Here is a 17,295-nt window from a genome sequence, read left to right on the forward strand (position 1 = left end):
GTACAAAGTAAGTCCAAATCCATAGTTTGGCTTTGAAGGCCTTCCATAATCTATTATCAACCAATATTTTCAACCTATTACTCGCCTATATATACACTTTATGCACCAAATAAACTAGAGCGTTTGCCACTCCTCTCAAATATGCCCTGTGCTTTCCAATTCTCTGTCTTGACTTATGCTGTTCCTAATACCCAAGTGTTAATTGGAAATTCTTCTTCAAGGGAAGCTTACAGTATAATGCCAACAAATCTATACAGGTGACCCTTGAACAATGAGGTGGTTGAGAGTCCACCCCCACCCCAGCAGTCCAAAACCCTCGTATATCTCTACAGTCAGCCCTCCGTATCAATGGTTCCGTATCCTTGGATTCAATCAACCGAGAATCATGTAGTACTATATTACATATCTACTGGAAAAAATCTGTGTATAAGAGGACCTGTGCAGTTCAAACCCATGTTGTTCAAGGGTCAACTGTATAGGAAAGAATTGGGGAAAAAAATCACCATTTTGCAACCATAAGAATAAAACTGATTCAGGTAAGAATCATCAGTTGATGATATAATCCAGAGGGTAATAATTTATGAGGAACAGGCTAGTTCACATAATCTCAAAGTATCCTTCCCCCAAATTACTTATTAATTATAAGAGTAACTAGATTGAAAAAAATCAAATATCCCAACTAAGTAATCAAAATTAATAATAGCAGTAAGGAGCAAATACGATGTACCTCCAGATTTGATGCTTTGGGACAGATACTGTATCATTTATGCAAAATTCCAGTCAAAAATGCAGAGCCATAAGGAAACATTAGAGAAATACAAATTGTGGGCATTCTATAAAATGACTAACTTATTTAAAAATGTCAAAAATGTTAAATGTGAAAGACAACAAATAAGTGTTGGCAAGAATGTAGAGAAAAGGGAACCCTCATACACTGTTGGTGGGAATGTAAATTGGCACAGCCACTATGGAAAACAGTATAGAAGTTCCTCAAAATATTACAAATAGAACTACTACACAATCCAGCAATTCCACTTCTGGGTATTTTTCCAAAGAAAATAAAGACACTAATTCAAAGATATATGCACTCCTATGTTCATTGCAGCATTATTTACAATAGTCAAGATATGGAAGCAACCTAAGTGTCCACTGATGGATGAATGAATAAAGAAGATGTGGTTTATATATTTACAATGGAATATTGCTCAGCTAGAAAAAAGAATGATTCCACCACTCACACGTGGCATCTAAAAAACAAATGAACAAACATAACAAAACAAACAGTCATAGATACAGAGAACAAGTAAGTGGTTGCCAGAGGGGAAGCAGGATCAGTGAAATAGGTGAGGGAGATCAAGAGGTACTAACTTAAGTTACAAAATAAATGAGTCATGGGTATGAAATATGGGAAGTATAGTCAATAATACTGTAATATCTGTATATAGTGACAGATGGTAACTAGATTTATTGTGATAATCATTGTGTAGAAATATCAAATCACTATGCTGTGCACTTGGAAATAACACAGTATTATAGGTCAACTATACTTCAATTTTAAAAAATGTGAAATATGAAAGACAAAGAAAGACAGAGGACCTTTTCCAAGTTAAAGGAGATTAAATACAATACATGATTCTTGACTGGATCCTCAACTGGAGGAAAATGCTATAAAGAACATTATTGGGACCTGGGAGTTCAAAATTTGTAGATACTGACAGGCATATGTAGAATAGATAAACAAGATTATACTGTATAGCACAGGGAAATATACACAAGATCTTGTGGTAGCTCACAGCAAAAAAGAATGTGACAATGAATATATGCATGTTCATGTATAACTGAAAAACTGTGCTCTATACTGGTATTTGACACAACATTGTAAAATGACTATAACTCAATAAAAAAATGTTTAAAAAAGAAGAACATTATAGGGACAGCTGATGATATTATAAATACAGACCACAGATTTAGAATGTATGCTCAATAAATACTTACTGAAATAAAAGAGCTTTCATTCTAAGAATCCACATACACCCCCATCATATCTAAGGAAATTCCTGACATATAAACCTGAAAAGAGAAACTGATAGGACTCATGTGCTGAAACAGTGTCTACAACACTGAAGATTTAAATGAACAAATTAACAATTCTGGGAATGTTCAGAGAAACCACTCACCTTACTTCAAGAACAAACACATGGATTTGAATCCTCATGTGATTTTTCAATAAAGTCTTCAAGTTTCTAATAATGAACAGAAAACTGTTTAGATGCCAAAGGAAATAACTGCAGAAGAGTGAGTTACCTATACAAATTTTAGAGTCTTAAATTTTGCAAGAAAATATCTAAAAACACACATTATACTGCCTTTTGAATTTTAATGACACTAATAGCTTTATTTAACAAACACTGAGTGACTACTATGGGCAAAGCACTGTGCTAGGTGCCATGAAAGATACAAAGATGAAAAAGACAGAGTCCCTGCCCACAAGGAGCGTATAATCTAGTGGGGGAGACAGACAAATACACAAATAACTAGAATACAAGGCAGTAAACAACAAGAGTGGGCAAGTGCTGAGTGTGGCCTGAGTGTGATACTAACTAGCCTCAAGGTTCCAATTTGAAACACTGGTGATGTAGTATTCACTGCTTTGAAAATCCCATCTCAAGATCAGCATAATAGATGTTTAAATGGTCCTACCCTAGCAGCTGGAGGCAAGAGAGTAGGCCAGTGGAGGGGCTGTTTTAAACACTGTCATACCTACATACATGGTGCTGATACAAGTATGTAGGGACAGCTGAAAAAAGAACATATATATATATCATCTGTCCTTTGGTTAATGGCTATAGCTACTGTTTTAAACAATATACTTTTATATAAAAAGGAATTTGTATAATCCCAGAAAAATCAACTTAAAGATTAGTATTAGTTCAACAAAGAATCTTGCCATAGGCAATTTTCTTATTTACTAATTGATTCTTTTCTCTAAATATCTATAAAGCTCTGTAGCAATTATATGGTTAGACATCTAAGTATTGCTGAGTAAAAACCTCTTATGTTCAGCCTTCTGAAGGAAATGGTCACATACCTGATAACCTGATATACTATTCTAATAGCAACAAGAAGGCCTTAAAGAGATTTAAGGAAAATAATTTTTAATGCTTCAATGCAAATGGAATACACGCTGATTAAATACAATTCAATGTTCTTTGAAAATATCTCAATGACAGCATTTGATACCAGTTAAGGCCAGCAAAATTGAAGTGAGGAAAACATCACGTGTATTGTCTTTCATTGGTTTCATGTGTCATTGCCTATGACTATGGCCACCCAATCTTTCCTTTGAAAATTCCATTTATTGGTACTGATGAACTTTGATTTGCTTTTAACTCGTATGCTAATAACAGCTGCCGACCACTTCCTCTTGGTAGTGCTGTCTGACATAAATGGCAAAGTAGAAGCACATTTTCTGGCTGCTTTTCCTACTTCCTGAATTGGAGGGTTCACTGCTTAGCCTGTTTCCTTCAGTGTGTCACTGTGATCCTGGGACCTCTGCTGCTTTCTCTCAAGGAAACGGGCACGCGCATCTGATATGGATTTATCATCATTTCTTCTTTGCATTTTCTTTAGGACTTCTTTTGATATTCCATCTGAAAACATTACAAATTAATCCAGTAAAACTTTGAGTTTCAGTATTAGAAATATTAAGAGAAAGAGATGCCCTGATTTTTCAATGTTAAGTGGGAAAAAAGGAAATTAAATTTTGCCCTTTCAAAAGAAAAGATATAGTCTATGGTTAAAAAATAAGAGCACAGTGGCCTTGAGGAGTCAGAAAAACTGACCCTAATTCAAGCATGCAGTGTAGTTACACACTGTAACAGAACACCTGGTAGATAACATTTCCAAAGACTCTTCTATAATCTTGGGCAAAACCCACCATTCTATTTCTCAGTGCTGTTAAATAAGGATAATATAATTTGCTCCATCAATTATATGTGAGCTGAGAATTAAGCTGTCCTAGTTCAGTACCACAACTGTTTCTACCTCCCAACTAAGGACCTAACATATCAAGGAAGAATCCCCTTGGGGGGTGGGGGTGGAGGGTAGAAGATGTTCTGAGGTTTTATAAACAACAACAAAAAAAAGTAAAGAAAGCACTACCAGGAAGTAATATAGTGTAATGATTAAGAGTAGAGGCCACAGAGTCAAATTCCTTGAATTCCAAATCCAGATTCCCCAAATATTAGCTATGGAGTGTTCAGCAAATTATTGCACACTGCTAAGTGTTTCCTCATCTGTAAAGTAGGAATATGTAGTTACCTCATAGGGTTACTGTAAAACCCTGTAATGGGTTACAGTAACGGGGTAATGTTAGCCCATGGCAAAAGCTCAATAGATACTGTTTTTAATAATTTTGGACAGAGGGGCTAAGGAAAACATGATAAACTGGAAGGGAAGAAGGAGTCTGAGACTCATGACAACTCTTTACTTTTCTGAGGAGACAGAGCCAGAATCTAAGCTCTGTAATAATATTTCTGTAGTTTTATGAGAATTAGGACATTTATGCTCCAGAACAAGCAATTCGCTCACCCTTTAGATGTTTCACATTTTCCTTATTTGTCCACCTCCTTCTTGCATCTTCTCTCACTTCACGTCGGGCCACACTGCTCAGATCATGTGCATTAAATTCATGCAACTTGGGTAACAAGTCCCTTACCCATTCATAACGAATTGGACACACAATTCTTGCGTAGACTTTGGTGGTAACTAATACCTCATGAAAAATGATCCATTCAAGTTTGGTTTCCTGTTCATGAAGCTACACAAAAGAATTCATTTAAGGATGATAACACAATAACCTGCCTTATTCCATATTAGGCCAACCAAATACTAACAGCACAAACTCTTCTGAATTAATTTCTATATTCTTTAATCAAACAGGAGGCATGGGCCAACCAATGCCTTTACAGCTATATGTAATATAGATATATGTAAACTTCTCCTCAAAGCGAAAAGTAGAAGACATCTGTGTATTACTTATTCCTACATCTTTACACATTTCTTCCTTTTACTAAAAATAAGGTACTTACTGCTGAGGAAGGATGAATGTGAACTGGGCTTCCACGCCCATCCATTGTGCAAAACGTTCTCCCGACAGATCTAAGAACCGAAAAACCAAAGGATAAATACAAGAAGAGTAAAACAATGAAATAAGTAGAGCGCTAACAATGAACAATTACAATGTGTTCTACTACAGAGAGCACTATGAGCAGAGATTTATATTCATTCAACTGCCACTATAACCTCTCTACCAATTCATTTTAAAACTAATGATACAACTTAGTCATTTCAGTTCAGTATAAATATTTCTGGTTAATTAACAATAATATTGTATTTATGCGTTAGAATTTCCAAAATGCTTTTATAATAAAGCCTCAAAATAACTATGAGCCAGGTACATTATTAAAGGGTCAAAACTGAGATTCAAATAAATTAATTAACTTTCTCAAGGCCACAGAGCTAATGTATGGTGAAAGTAAGTCCCAAATATAGGTTTTCTGACTTAAATACAGTATTTACATTATATCATGCCTTATCTCTTTTTAAAGGTATAAACAATTTTCACTATTCTAAATTCACTATTAGAACATTTTGTCTATAATTTTTCTAATTCATGTTCTTAACTTCATATTATCTTCTTCTATCCTTCCCTACATAGATATTATTCCAAAAACTTGTCAAAGTAACAGCCCTAGCTCAATTGTCACAACTGATTTCCTATAGAACTTTATATATATTCAATTCCTATTATAACCCAGATCAGACTGTTATAATTATTTGTATATATATCTGTACAGTTTAGTACATATTTGTACAACACAATAATCTTTTTTCCTTGAACCTTTTGAAAGTAAGTCACTACCCTTATGCCCCATCATCCCCAAATACCCGATTGTTCATCTCCTATAATCAAAGACATTATCCTACAAAACCATAATACAACCATCAAAACCAGGGAATTAACACTGATACATTACTAACATCTAATCCTCAGACCCCACTGAAGTTTTATCACATGTCCTAATAATAATCCTTTATAGCAAAAGGATCCAGTTCAGAATCATGTATTGCCTTTACTTTTCATGGCCCATTAGTCTCTTTCATTCTGGAATAAACACTCCCCCACTCTTTCTTCAACCTTCATGATCTTGACACCTTTAAAGATTATAGGCTAGTTATTTTGTAGTATGTCCCTCAATTTGATTTTGTCTGTTTTAGGATTAGATTCAGGCTGCAGGTCTTTGGCAGGAACATCACAGAAGTGATGCTGTGTTTCCATTATATCCTATCAGGAGGAATATGCTTTCGATTTGTTTCATTACTGTTGATGTTCACTTTGATCGCTTGATTTAGGGAACATTGGCCAGGTTTCTTCACTGAGAAGTTACTTTTCCCTTTCGTAATTAACAAGAATTTTGTGGAAAAGGTGCTCGCTATGTTGTCATTCCAGTTGTCATTAAACTTTTAATTTATTGATTTATCATTTTATGATTATAGACCCATGATTCTCATTTTATTTAGTGGGTTATATAATCAATTACTATCATTATTTATTTCAATGCTCAAAATGTCGCATCTTTGATCAGTTGAGGCCTATTCAAGCTGGCTCCTGTGTACTTCTGACGTGGCCTCAACCTTCAATAATCACTTCTTTGTTTGCTGGCAAAATAAGATGTTTCAGGCCCATTATGTACTTTCTAAGCCCTATTTCTCCAAAGAGCCCTGGGTCCTTTATGTAGCAGATGGTTGTTCCAAGTCAAGATCTGGGCACAAGTGTATTTATTGCTATTATAGCGTCATTGCTCCCAGTCCAGCACACAGGGTACATATGTATGTAAATATTTACACACATACAAATATATGTATTTTATATATACACACACAGTAACATCTATTTTTATTACCATATCTATCTATCCACCCATCTAACTATATTAAAACCACCATAAAACCTGAAATCCCAATCAGCACCACAGGGCTCATTCTTGTTTTCTCCCTTTCAGTATTTCTAACTCCCTTCACCATTATCCTTAATACATTCAATTATGTGATCAATTCCTCTGTATCACAAATCTCCATCACCACCACTCTTACCCCTTTCCCTACAAAAATGCCTTCAGACTCTGACACTCAACACCAAACGACCCCCATGTGAGTACCTTCCCCAATCCTTGCCCCTCTGCAAGAAAGCCACTGTCACTCAGCTTAGACGCTAATATCTCATTCTGGTCAGCTGTCCTACAGACTCCCCTCCTACCCCACTTGAGCTTAATATCCCACTCTGAGTCACCGCAGCTCCCCCTGCACAAGTGGCAATTATGAAAAAGGTCATTGTGACTGATGTCATCATAATCACAGAACTTAAATCAAACTGTCAATCTTTAATATTAAATAGTTCAATATTGTCATCAAATATAGCAGTATTCCTCTAGCCATCTCTCAAGCTCTTTTCGCTTACCTTCGAGCTACATTTTTGAAATAACCTGCACAAAGACATCTTCGTAATACTTCGTGTTTAGGGCCTTCGAAGGTCTCTCTTGGGAAATCACTTTGCTATCAAAAGAATATATGTATAGTGGTAAATCCCACAGAACAATCTGAAATAATCTTTTATTTTGAAAAATCCATATTTCTAAAGACTTCCGTTTCTGGTGAATATGGAGTAAGAGGGACCATATTTACCTTCCTGCATGAAACAACCAAAAAAATGGACAAAACATGAAATAATGATTTCCAAAACACTATATATGAAGCAATGAAGGACAGTGATCTCTGGAAGTAAATGAAGTAAGGAAAGCAAATGAAGTAAGCCCAACAACTGCCCCAGCTTACAGTCAACCTTGAGAGACATTCCCGACCAAGGCGCAGGAAAGGAAAAACCCAAGAGGAATCCTGGAGAACTCCCTGAGTTAAAGAGACAGAACTGAGAATCCAGGAAGACCAAGATAGCTAGAGCTCCTAGGCCAGAGTTCAGGAGATAAAAGAACTGCACAGACAACTCCAAAGATCTGCAGAAGGGCCCCAAGTGTTCAGCTGAGGACCGATTAGCATATGAACGTGAGGAAATTACCCAAGGCCAGGAGAAGAACCTCCTAAAAGGATAAGGGAGGACAGAGCTGGGTGCTTAAACAGGGTTAGGAATGGCGGCTATTACTACAAGCCATTCTAGAACACCTTATAACACACATGGTTTTGGGTAGAGTACTCACAGGGTCTTGAGAAAATAATTCTCTAGGGAAAAACCAGTATAGCAATCACCTGTTTAAGCTTCCTGATTAGCTCTCTAAGTTGAGCTTCAACACGAAATGCAGAAAATAAGCACCTCCAATGAATCCAATGTTTTTGGCACCACGAAGCTGGAGCTCCACTGCAAAGCAAAAATACTGGTGTCTTGAAAATATCTTCTATAAGGGAAGGACAGTCTAACATTCTCATTTCTATAGCAAAACTAGAAACCCATAAGCAACTATCAGCTCTCTTATGAGACCTGCCCAATTAATTAAAAAGCACTTTAAGGAATTTGGAAAAAAAACAAATTGATGGAGGTGCCTCTGAGTGAATTAAAAAATAATTTGTAAATAGGTTTCTTTTTAGACAAACATGCTTTAACAAATATCCAATCACTTTCTCATTTAAGCTATTTAAACAGAACCAAAATTCTATAAGGTCATTTTCAGGAAAGGTTTAAGGAGAGAAGAAAGAAGAGAATTAATGTTACATAATAAATGATTACTAAGTCATAGTCATCTGATATAGATAAATCTCACAAATGTTCACAAAAATACCTTGAGGTCAGTATCATCCCCACAGAACCTTACTATCTAAAGTCACATAGTATATATCGGAGCTCTATTTCAAACTTGCACTTGCCAGTACATAGAACTATCTCACATACCTTGATTTGCACTGTTCAAAGATGACAGCTAAAGTTGCAAAGTCATTAAATCCTCCAGCTTTAGCTGCCAGTTCTCGATGTCTCTGTTCTGCTTCCTTCTGGTACTCTGGATCAACTAAAATGGCAATTGGTGAGGCAATTTAGTTCTACTTTACATCAAGTGCGTACATTCACTTCCTTTATTCAAGCTCATTAAAATCTGCCTCATCCTCTGGGGTGGAATAAGGAAGAACTATACTAACCCTTCTGCAGGGTATCTAATTACTCCCATGACTCCTTTCTTCTTTTAACCATTCTTGGGAGATTTTATCAGAATAGCTACATTACTTCTGCTAATCAATTCACCTTTAAAATAGTGTTTGGAATTTATTTTTTAAATTCATTTTTTACCATAAGAGTAACCCATGCTCACAGAAAATATATATATACATACAATGTAAAATATATATATAATATATATAAAATGTAAAAGCTCAAAGTTCCCCACTTTGACACATTATCTATAAAACAATCCTCTAGGCTAACAATTGTTAATTTTTTAGTGTGTGTTCTTCAAGATATTTTCTATAGATAATACAAGCATTGTGTACAGTGGTTTATTTTTACAGAAGTGGGATATACCTTCTGAAACTTCCTTTATTTATTTAACAACAGTTTAATGCCAGTACATACAGAATTACTCATTCTCAAAAAACCTACCTTGTATTTCTCAGGAGTATAAGAAACATAAAACTATGTAACCAGTCCCTATTTTATTCAATTCCTAATTATGGACAATTAGGACCATCATATATGCAGAACTGAACTACTACAAACTTTTCTTTTTTAACTTTATACTGAAGTATATCATTCATACAGAAAATGACACAGACCATAAGTGTACAGCTCAGTGAATGCTCACAAACATTACATACCAATGTACCCAACACCCAGATCAACAAGCAGATTATCAGCATCCCAGAGCTCTCCTTTTGCTACCTGTTCCCCTCCACAAGGATAACCATATCCTAACTTCTACCCCACAGAAAGGTATTATCTGTTTCTAAACCTTATATAAATGCGCTTTGTGTCTGGCTTCTATTGCTTAACATCATGTTTTTGATATTTATCTGTTACTGACTTTGACCAGATCCTACTCAGGAATGATTTGTTCTCTGATTGCTCAAGTTCCCCACATACCACTTTACCCAGGCTAATCTTTCAGAGGGCACCCCTCCACCTTTCCCCCCCACAAACTTCCCAGGGATTCTTTCCTCTCTGTATGACATCAAACCACAATTCCTATTCCGTCAGTCTACCAATCACAACTAGATTTAGCAGAGGCGCCATGTTGCCTGATGCCAGGGAGCAGCACTTACACAGACTACACTGTGAATCTGCAAAGCAGGAGTTCCTGGTATTAGGAGGAAAGCAATCTGATTAAACAAAACACTCATGAAGATACAAAGTCCTCCATCCCAGGCTTTAAGTGGGTTCCACCTATGTGATGTAGGTAAAACTGAAGGAAGCAGCTGGAGACAAAAAAAGAGTGAATATGATTTATCATAGGTCATACAAATGACGCTACCAAGCTGAAGATATAATGCTTGACCAGTTAGGGATACTGATTTTTAAGTCAAAACACCTAATTTCATGCACCCAATCCACTGCCTGGAAGGTATTAGGCCAAAAGTCAAATTGTACTAGATTCAAGTATCAACGCTGCCTTGGCTGCCAACACTAGGAGCCAAGCCTACCTATCAGCCAGGGGCTCCTGGATCTTTGAATTGAATTCCCTGCTATAAAAATGTTGAGTGTCAGCTACCTTGGATGCCTGGGCTATGTAGCCTCAGAGAAGCTTCCCATTATGGTTCAGTTCTTCCCTTCTCTGCCTCCAGGCAATCCTAGAAATGTTCGATTTGGCTCTAATACCTGCTTTAGCAATTTACACAGATGGCTTACCATCTCTTATTGAAACGTCGGAATAACTACAATAAGTTTTAGTGGATTAAAATTCTAAACTCAGTTTATAGTTTGTGAAAATTAACTGCATGGTTAGTGTTGGATCTCTGTTGTTTAGAGTGGCTACCTGCTCACACTCTGAAAAATGCAGAAGGCACATTGCTTTTTCCGGCTGTCCTTCCCACACTGCTGTTACCTTCTCTCTCTGCCTCTCTCTCTCCCCCTTTATTCTTGAAGACAACATACAGAACATATTTGTGTTCCTTTTCCCTAACTCTTCCCTCAAAATAATCTAATTAATTAAAATTAAAATTGGCAGAAGTCTCACAGTAAATTCAGGATTTGTATAGGAAAATCAAAAACCGTATCACACACAGTTATGACAATCTCAGTAAGTTTATCCTCTGACTACACAATATTTTGACAATCCATCTTTAATTCCTTTCCCAGTAGACTTGTCATTTTCTTTAACTTATTATCTTTCCCCAGATGAAATTCTATTATTGGTTTTACCTCATGCAAATAGGTAGATGCTACCGAGGCAAAAACTATAAATAAGAAGCTGAAGAAGCAGAACAAGGTGTATCAGCTGAACTTCTCCCTTTGGGAGGAGAACTCAGTGCTTTTCTATCTAACAATCAATCAGAATACAAAACTATCACACAGGAAGGGCTTTTGTAACAACAATCCTCAGAGCTGAAGCAGGGGAATAAAGCTTTAAGGGTCATATACACATTAAGTACCCCTTACTTCTCAAATATCTCAGTTAAAACAATTAAAAACTTTAAAACACAATGTTAGATTAAATTTGTTTCATTTTAAGGCTTAAAAATATTTAAGAGCCCTCACTTCATTTTTTGACTTCTAAAGCAGTATCTACACCAGACATTGTGTACAGTTTACTAGAGCAAAAGAGATTACTAAAAATGGTGACAGTATCATCATTTCGATGTTTAAAATCTTTATTCAATGTTAGATTTGAGAATACCAACTGGTCTTACCGGTAAGTATGTAATAAACTAAATCAGGTGATCTACAATGACTAAGATCCAAGCCAGAAAGGACTGTTTAACCTACAAAGACCATATACGCACTTAAAAGCAGCTGGAAATCCAATACACATTTTTGGGTGTAACAAGACCTCAGTAAGTCACATGCTCAAAAACTGAAGCTGCATTTTGCGGCAGCTGAAGTTCTTGATGACCTAAGTTTAAAAAGGAAGTCTAGATCATATGTGCATATATAGCAAGAGTATCTCTCTCAGTATGAGTAAGAAACTGGCAGCGATCGCTGCCTCCAGGTATCAGACCTGGGGACATGTTTAGGACAGGAAGACTTGCTTTTCACTTAATTCCTTTTCTGTTTTAATTTTCAGCTACTGATGTATATTAGGAATGGTGGTATGAGGAGTTAGGTGAAACTGCACTCTCAGAGACATCTGTTAAACTAGTCAAAATTACCAAAGATAAATATTCAAAGCTTCTGGAGATTGAATCTATGGATTTCAGTAAGAACAGCAGGAAGCACTGCATTCAAGTAGGAACCAGTTCCCAGCACCTCCCATTGCAAGCTTCTGCTCTATAGGGAGGGCCCAGCTGGGGCAACCAGAGAAGACCAGACGTTCCCAATCAACCCTCAGCTCCTGCTCCACAGCACAGAGGTTCTTCCCAGGGGAGGGCAGGAACAAGTACTGTCAAAGATTGGCAATACTCTGCCCCTGCTGAGGTGCCCAACTTTTATCTGGATCGAACTATGGAGCAATTTATGCCCCAGGGGACTTTCAAAAACAACAGAGCAATCAGCTACCAATCAGTGGAGACTAACAGCTCAGTGTGATACAAACAGAGGCAGACCAGCCAAACTTCTCTTAATTATAATTCTCTTTATTTTGGGGGGGGGAGTGGAATTAGTTTTATTTTTATTTATTTTAGTGGGGGTACTGGGGATTGAACCCAGGACCTCATGCATGCTAAGCACACACTGTACCATAGAACTAGACCCTCTGCCTTAAAATTATTTTTATTAAAGTAGTGTTGATTTATAGTATTAGTTTCAGGTGTACAACACAGTGATGCAGTATTTTTAGATTATACTCCACTTAGAGTTATTACAAACTAATAGCTATATTTCCCTATGCAGTACCATATGTCCTTGTTGCTTATTTTATACACAGTAGTTCCTCTTTTGACTTTAAAATCCCCTTACATTTTATTATTTTAAAAAATATTTTTTATTGAAGTGTAGTCAATTAACAATGTTTGAGGAGTACAGCAAAGCATTTCAGCTATACATATACAGGTATTTTTCCAAATGTTTCTATTATAGCTCATTAGAAGAAACTGAGTATCATTCCCTGTGCTATACAGTAGGTCCTTGTTGTTTATCTGTTTTATATATAGTAATGTGTATCTTTTATTCCCAAACTCCTAAACTATCCCTCCCCACCTTTCCCCACAGTAACCAGTTTGTTTTCTATGTCCATGAGTCTATTTCTGTTTTATATATAATAGTTTCTATCTCTTAATCCCACACCCCTATCTTGTCCATCCCTTCTTCCTTCTCCCCACTGATAACCACTAGCTTATTCTCTGTATCTGTGAGTCTGTTTCTGTTTTGTTATATGAATTCATTTGTTTTAATTTTTTTAGACCACATATAAGTGATAACATACAGCATTTGTCTTGCATCTGTGGTGCTAGATGAGAGTGAGATGTCAAGGACTGAAAAATATTTTGTTGCCTAAAAGAAAGAAAAAAACCTCTTTGTAGGCATCTTAAATATGAAAAAAAAAAAGTATAGTATTTGTCTTTCTCTGACTTATTTCTCTAGGTCCATCCACGTTGTTGCAAATGGCTGAATATTATCCTTTTTATGGCTGAATAATATTCTTTATCCATCATCTGTTGGTGACCACTTAGGTTGCTTCCATATCTTGGCTATTGTAAATAATGTATGGCTATGGCTATGATCACTGGGGTGCATGTATCTATTCAAAGTAGTGTTTTCAGTTTCTTCTGATATATACCCAGAAGTGGAATTGCTGGATCATAAGACAGATCTATTTTTAGTTTTCTGAGGCACCTCCATACTGTTTTCCATACTGGATGCATCAATTTACATTCCCAATAGTATACTTGGGTTCCCTTTTTCTCCACATCCCTGCCAATATTTGTGATCTGTAGACTTTTTGATGGTAGCCATTTTGACAGGTGTGAGGTGATATCTCACTGTGGTTTTGATTTGAATTTGTCTGCTGATTAGCGATATTGAGCATTTTTTCATGTACCTGTTGGCCATTTGTATATCTTCTTTGGAAAATGTCTATTCAGGTCTTCTGTCCATATTTTAATCAGTTTGGTTCTTTTTTCGATATTAAGTTTCATGAGCTATTTATGTATTTTGGATATTAACCCCTTATCAGTCATATCATTTGCAAATATTTTCTCCCATTCAATAGGTTTTTTTGTCTTTTTGTTTTGTCAATGGTTACTTTTCTGTGAAAAAGTTTTTAAGTTTAATTAGATCATACTTGTTTATTTTTGTTTCTTTTGCCTTAGGAGATAGATCTAAAAAAATATTGCTATGACTTATGTCAGAGTGTTCTGCCTATGTTCTCTTCTAGTTTTATGGTTTCTTTTCTTAAGTTTAGGTCTTTAATCCATTTTTAGTCTATTTTTATAAATGGTGTGAGAAAATGTTCTAATTTCATTCTTTTATACATGCTTTTTCACACACTCTACATGTATGGAACTATCTAGTTTTCCTAGCACTTATTAAAGAGACTGTCTTTTCTCCATTGTACAGTCTTGCCTCGTATGTTGTAGATCAACTGACGTAAGTGCATGGGTTTACTTCTCAGCTCCCCATTCTGTTCCATTGATCTATGTGTCTGTTTTTGTGCCAGTACCATGCTGCTTTGATTGCTATAGCTTTGTAGTATAGTCTGAAGTCAGGCAGTATGTTACTTGCAGTTTTGATCTTTTTTCTCAAGACTGCTTTGGCAATTTGGAGCCTTTTGTGGTTCCATATAAATTTTAGGATTATTTGTTCTAGTTCTGTGAAAAATGTAAGGGGCATTTTGATAGGGGTTGCATTAAATCTATAGATTGCTTTGGGTAGTATGGACATTTTAACATTAATTCTTCCAACCTAGGAACAAAAGATATCTTTCCACTTCTTTGTATCATCCTCAATTTCCTTCACCAATGACTTATAGTCTTCAGAGTACAGGTCTTTCACCTCCTTCGTTAAGTTTATTCCCAGGTATTTTTATTCTTTTTAAAGCAATTTTAAACAGATTATTTTCTTGCTCTCTCTTTCTGATAGATCACTATTACCGTATAGAAAAGCAACAGATTTCTGAATGTTAATCTTGTAACCTGCAACTTTACTGAATTCATGTATTAGTTCTAACGATTTTTTTAGTGGAGACTTTAGGGTTTTCTATGTAAGGTATCATATCATCTGGAAATAGTAACAGTTTTACTTCATCCTTTCCAATTTGGATGCCTTATATTTCTTGTCTGACTGCTTGCCGTGGCTTGGATTTCCAATACTATGTTAAACAGAAGTGGCTACAGTGGGCATGCTTGTCTTGTTCCTGATTTTACAGGGAAAGCTTTCAGCATTTTACCACTGAGTATGACATTAGCTATGGGTTTGTCATAAATGAGACCAGTCAAACATTTAGCAGAGAGATCTGAGAAATTTGCTAAAACCAAAGCTGTCCTGATGTTCTGGAAGACTGTAGATGCCCAAGGTTGTACCTTCTGAGGAGCAAAAGCAAAGGGAATGTCTGAGCCTCTGGTCTTTGGCTGAACATAGGACAAACTCATAAACTCCTTGAACTGTGAAAATCGTCTCCAAATCACACAAAATAGACCCAAACAGTAAAGGGTGAAAACATCAGTGTCTTAAGGGGCTCGGGTACAACCCCCGACCCAACAGTGGCTGACCTCTGAAGTTGAAAGGTACAATAAATAGAATGAAAACTTTGGTAAGTGGGGCTCGACAGCAGATCTGGGCTGGTAGAAGAAAGAAGTGGCAAAATACAGATCAAGAGAGATCATGCAATCCAAAGAACAGAGGGGAAAAACAATGAAGAAAAATAAGCAGTCTTAGAGAAATGCGGAACATCTTTAAGCACACCAACACATGCATGATGGAAGTGCCAGAAGAAGAGAGAGAATAGGGCAGAAAAAATTTTGAAGAAATAATGGCTAAAAATTTTCAAAATTTGATTAAAAAATTAATCTACACATTCAAGAGGCTTAATGAACTCCAAGTAGGATAAAAACAAAGCAATCCACAGATATATTATAGCCAAAACACTGAAAGCAGCAAGACAAAAATGACTTACTGTGTACAAGAGAACTTCAATAAAATTAATAATTGATTTCTCAATAGAAATGATGGCAGCCAGAACACTGTGGGATGATATATTTATAATGCTGAAAGAAAACAACTGTCAACTAAGAATCCTACATCCAGCATAATGATCTTTCAAAATGAAGGCAAAATAAAGCCATTCCTGGATAACGAAACCTGAGAGAATTTGTTGCCAGCATACCTGCCTTACAATGAATAAAAAAGGAAGTTATTCAGGACGAAAGGAAGTAACACAAGAATGACACTATAAAAGAGCACTAGTAAAAGTTACTATGTAGGTAAAATTTTTAAAAAGTGTATAATCATTATTTCTTCTATTCTTTTATGCAATTTTAAAAGAAATTGCATGAAACATTATGTATAAAATTGTATTGCTAAGCCTATAACAGAGAAATATATCTGACAACAGCAACACATGTTACTACCTATTTTTTTTTTAAAGAGGCCTAGGTCAGTATCTAAGGAAAATAAATCTAATTCTAACAAAACAACAGAAAAGGCCACTCATTGCTTTACAGTTACATTTTCATTGTGTGGAGTATTTAGAAACACTGATAAATCTGTGTTATCTCAGTACTTTCAGGGTAATTCAAGTGTCATATCCATTAACATCACTCACATAAAGTGCTTCACAAAGGCAAGACGTACTGAAAAATTTCCCATCAAATCAAAGCACAGAACACAAGACATAGTCTTATTGGCTATTATCTCAATATATTCTAAAGAATTAGACTGCCCTCTGTCCATAGATACCAAGGCCAAGTATTAGGCTAGCAAAGGGAAGCCTCCCTTTTCCTTGAGTGTCTACATATGCAGTTCACTTTCAGTGTATTCCTAAAGTGCAGGTCCCAAATAAAGGCCTTCAAGATATCAAAAGCCACCTCAAGGACTTGATAAAAACCAAAGAACACATACTTAAAACCTAAGACCTCAACATGAAAGGCTTAAAAAAAAAAAAAAAAGTCAACAGCCCACCCATAGACAGAGGATTCTAAGTAAGAATTTAAAAA

General features: G+C 36.0%; 1 protein-coding gene across 1 annotated transcript in view; it reads right to left on the minus strand.

Moving 5' to 3' along the window:
* Positions 1–2,367: 2,367 nt before the first annotated feature.
* Positions 2,368–17,295, minus strand: part of DHX40 (DEAH-box helicase 40) — a 41,408-nt gene continuing 26,480 nt past the window's right edge. Inside the window, exons 13-18 of the mRNA XM_006181431.2 lie at positions 8,957–9,071; positions 8,320–8,428; positions 7,520–7,614; positions 5,091–5,160; positions 4,591–4,819; positions 2,368–3,650 (exon numbers count right to left, since the gene is read on the minus strand). Of these exons, the coding sequence (XP_006181493.2) occupies positions 3,511–3,650; positions 4,591–4,819; positions 5,091–5,160; positions 7,520–7,614; positions 8,320–8,428; positions 8,957–9,071 (758 nt within the window). The 3' untranslated portion in view covers positions 2,368–3,510. The remainder of the gene's footprint in view (positions 3,651–4,590; positions 4,820–5,090; positions 5,161–7,519; positions 7,615–8,319; positions 8,429–8,956; positions 9,072–17,295) is intronic.

Source organism: Camelus ferus, chromosome 16 (assembly GCF_009834535.1).
Source record: "Camelus ferus isolate YT-003-E chromosome 16, BCGSAC_Cfer_1.0, whole genome shotgun sequence".
Taxonomy (NCBI): domain Eukaryota; kingdom Metazoa; phylum Chordata; class Mammalia; order Artiodactyla; family Camelidae; genus Camelus; species Camelus ferus.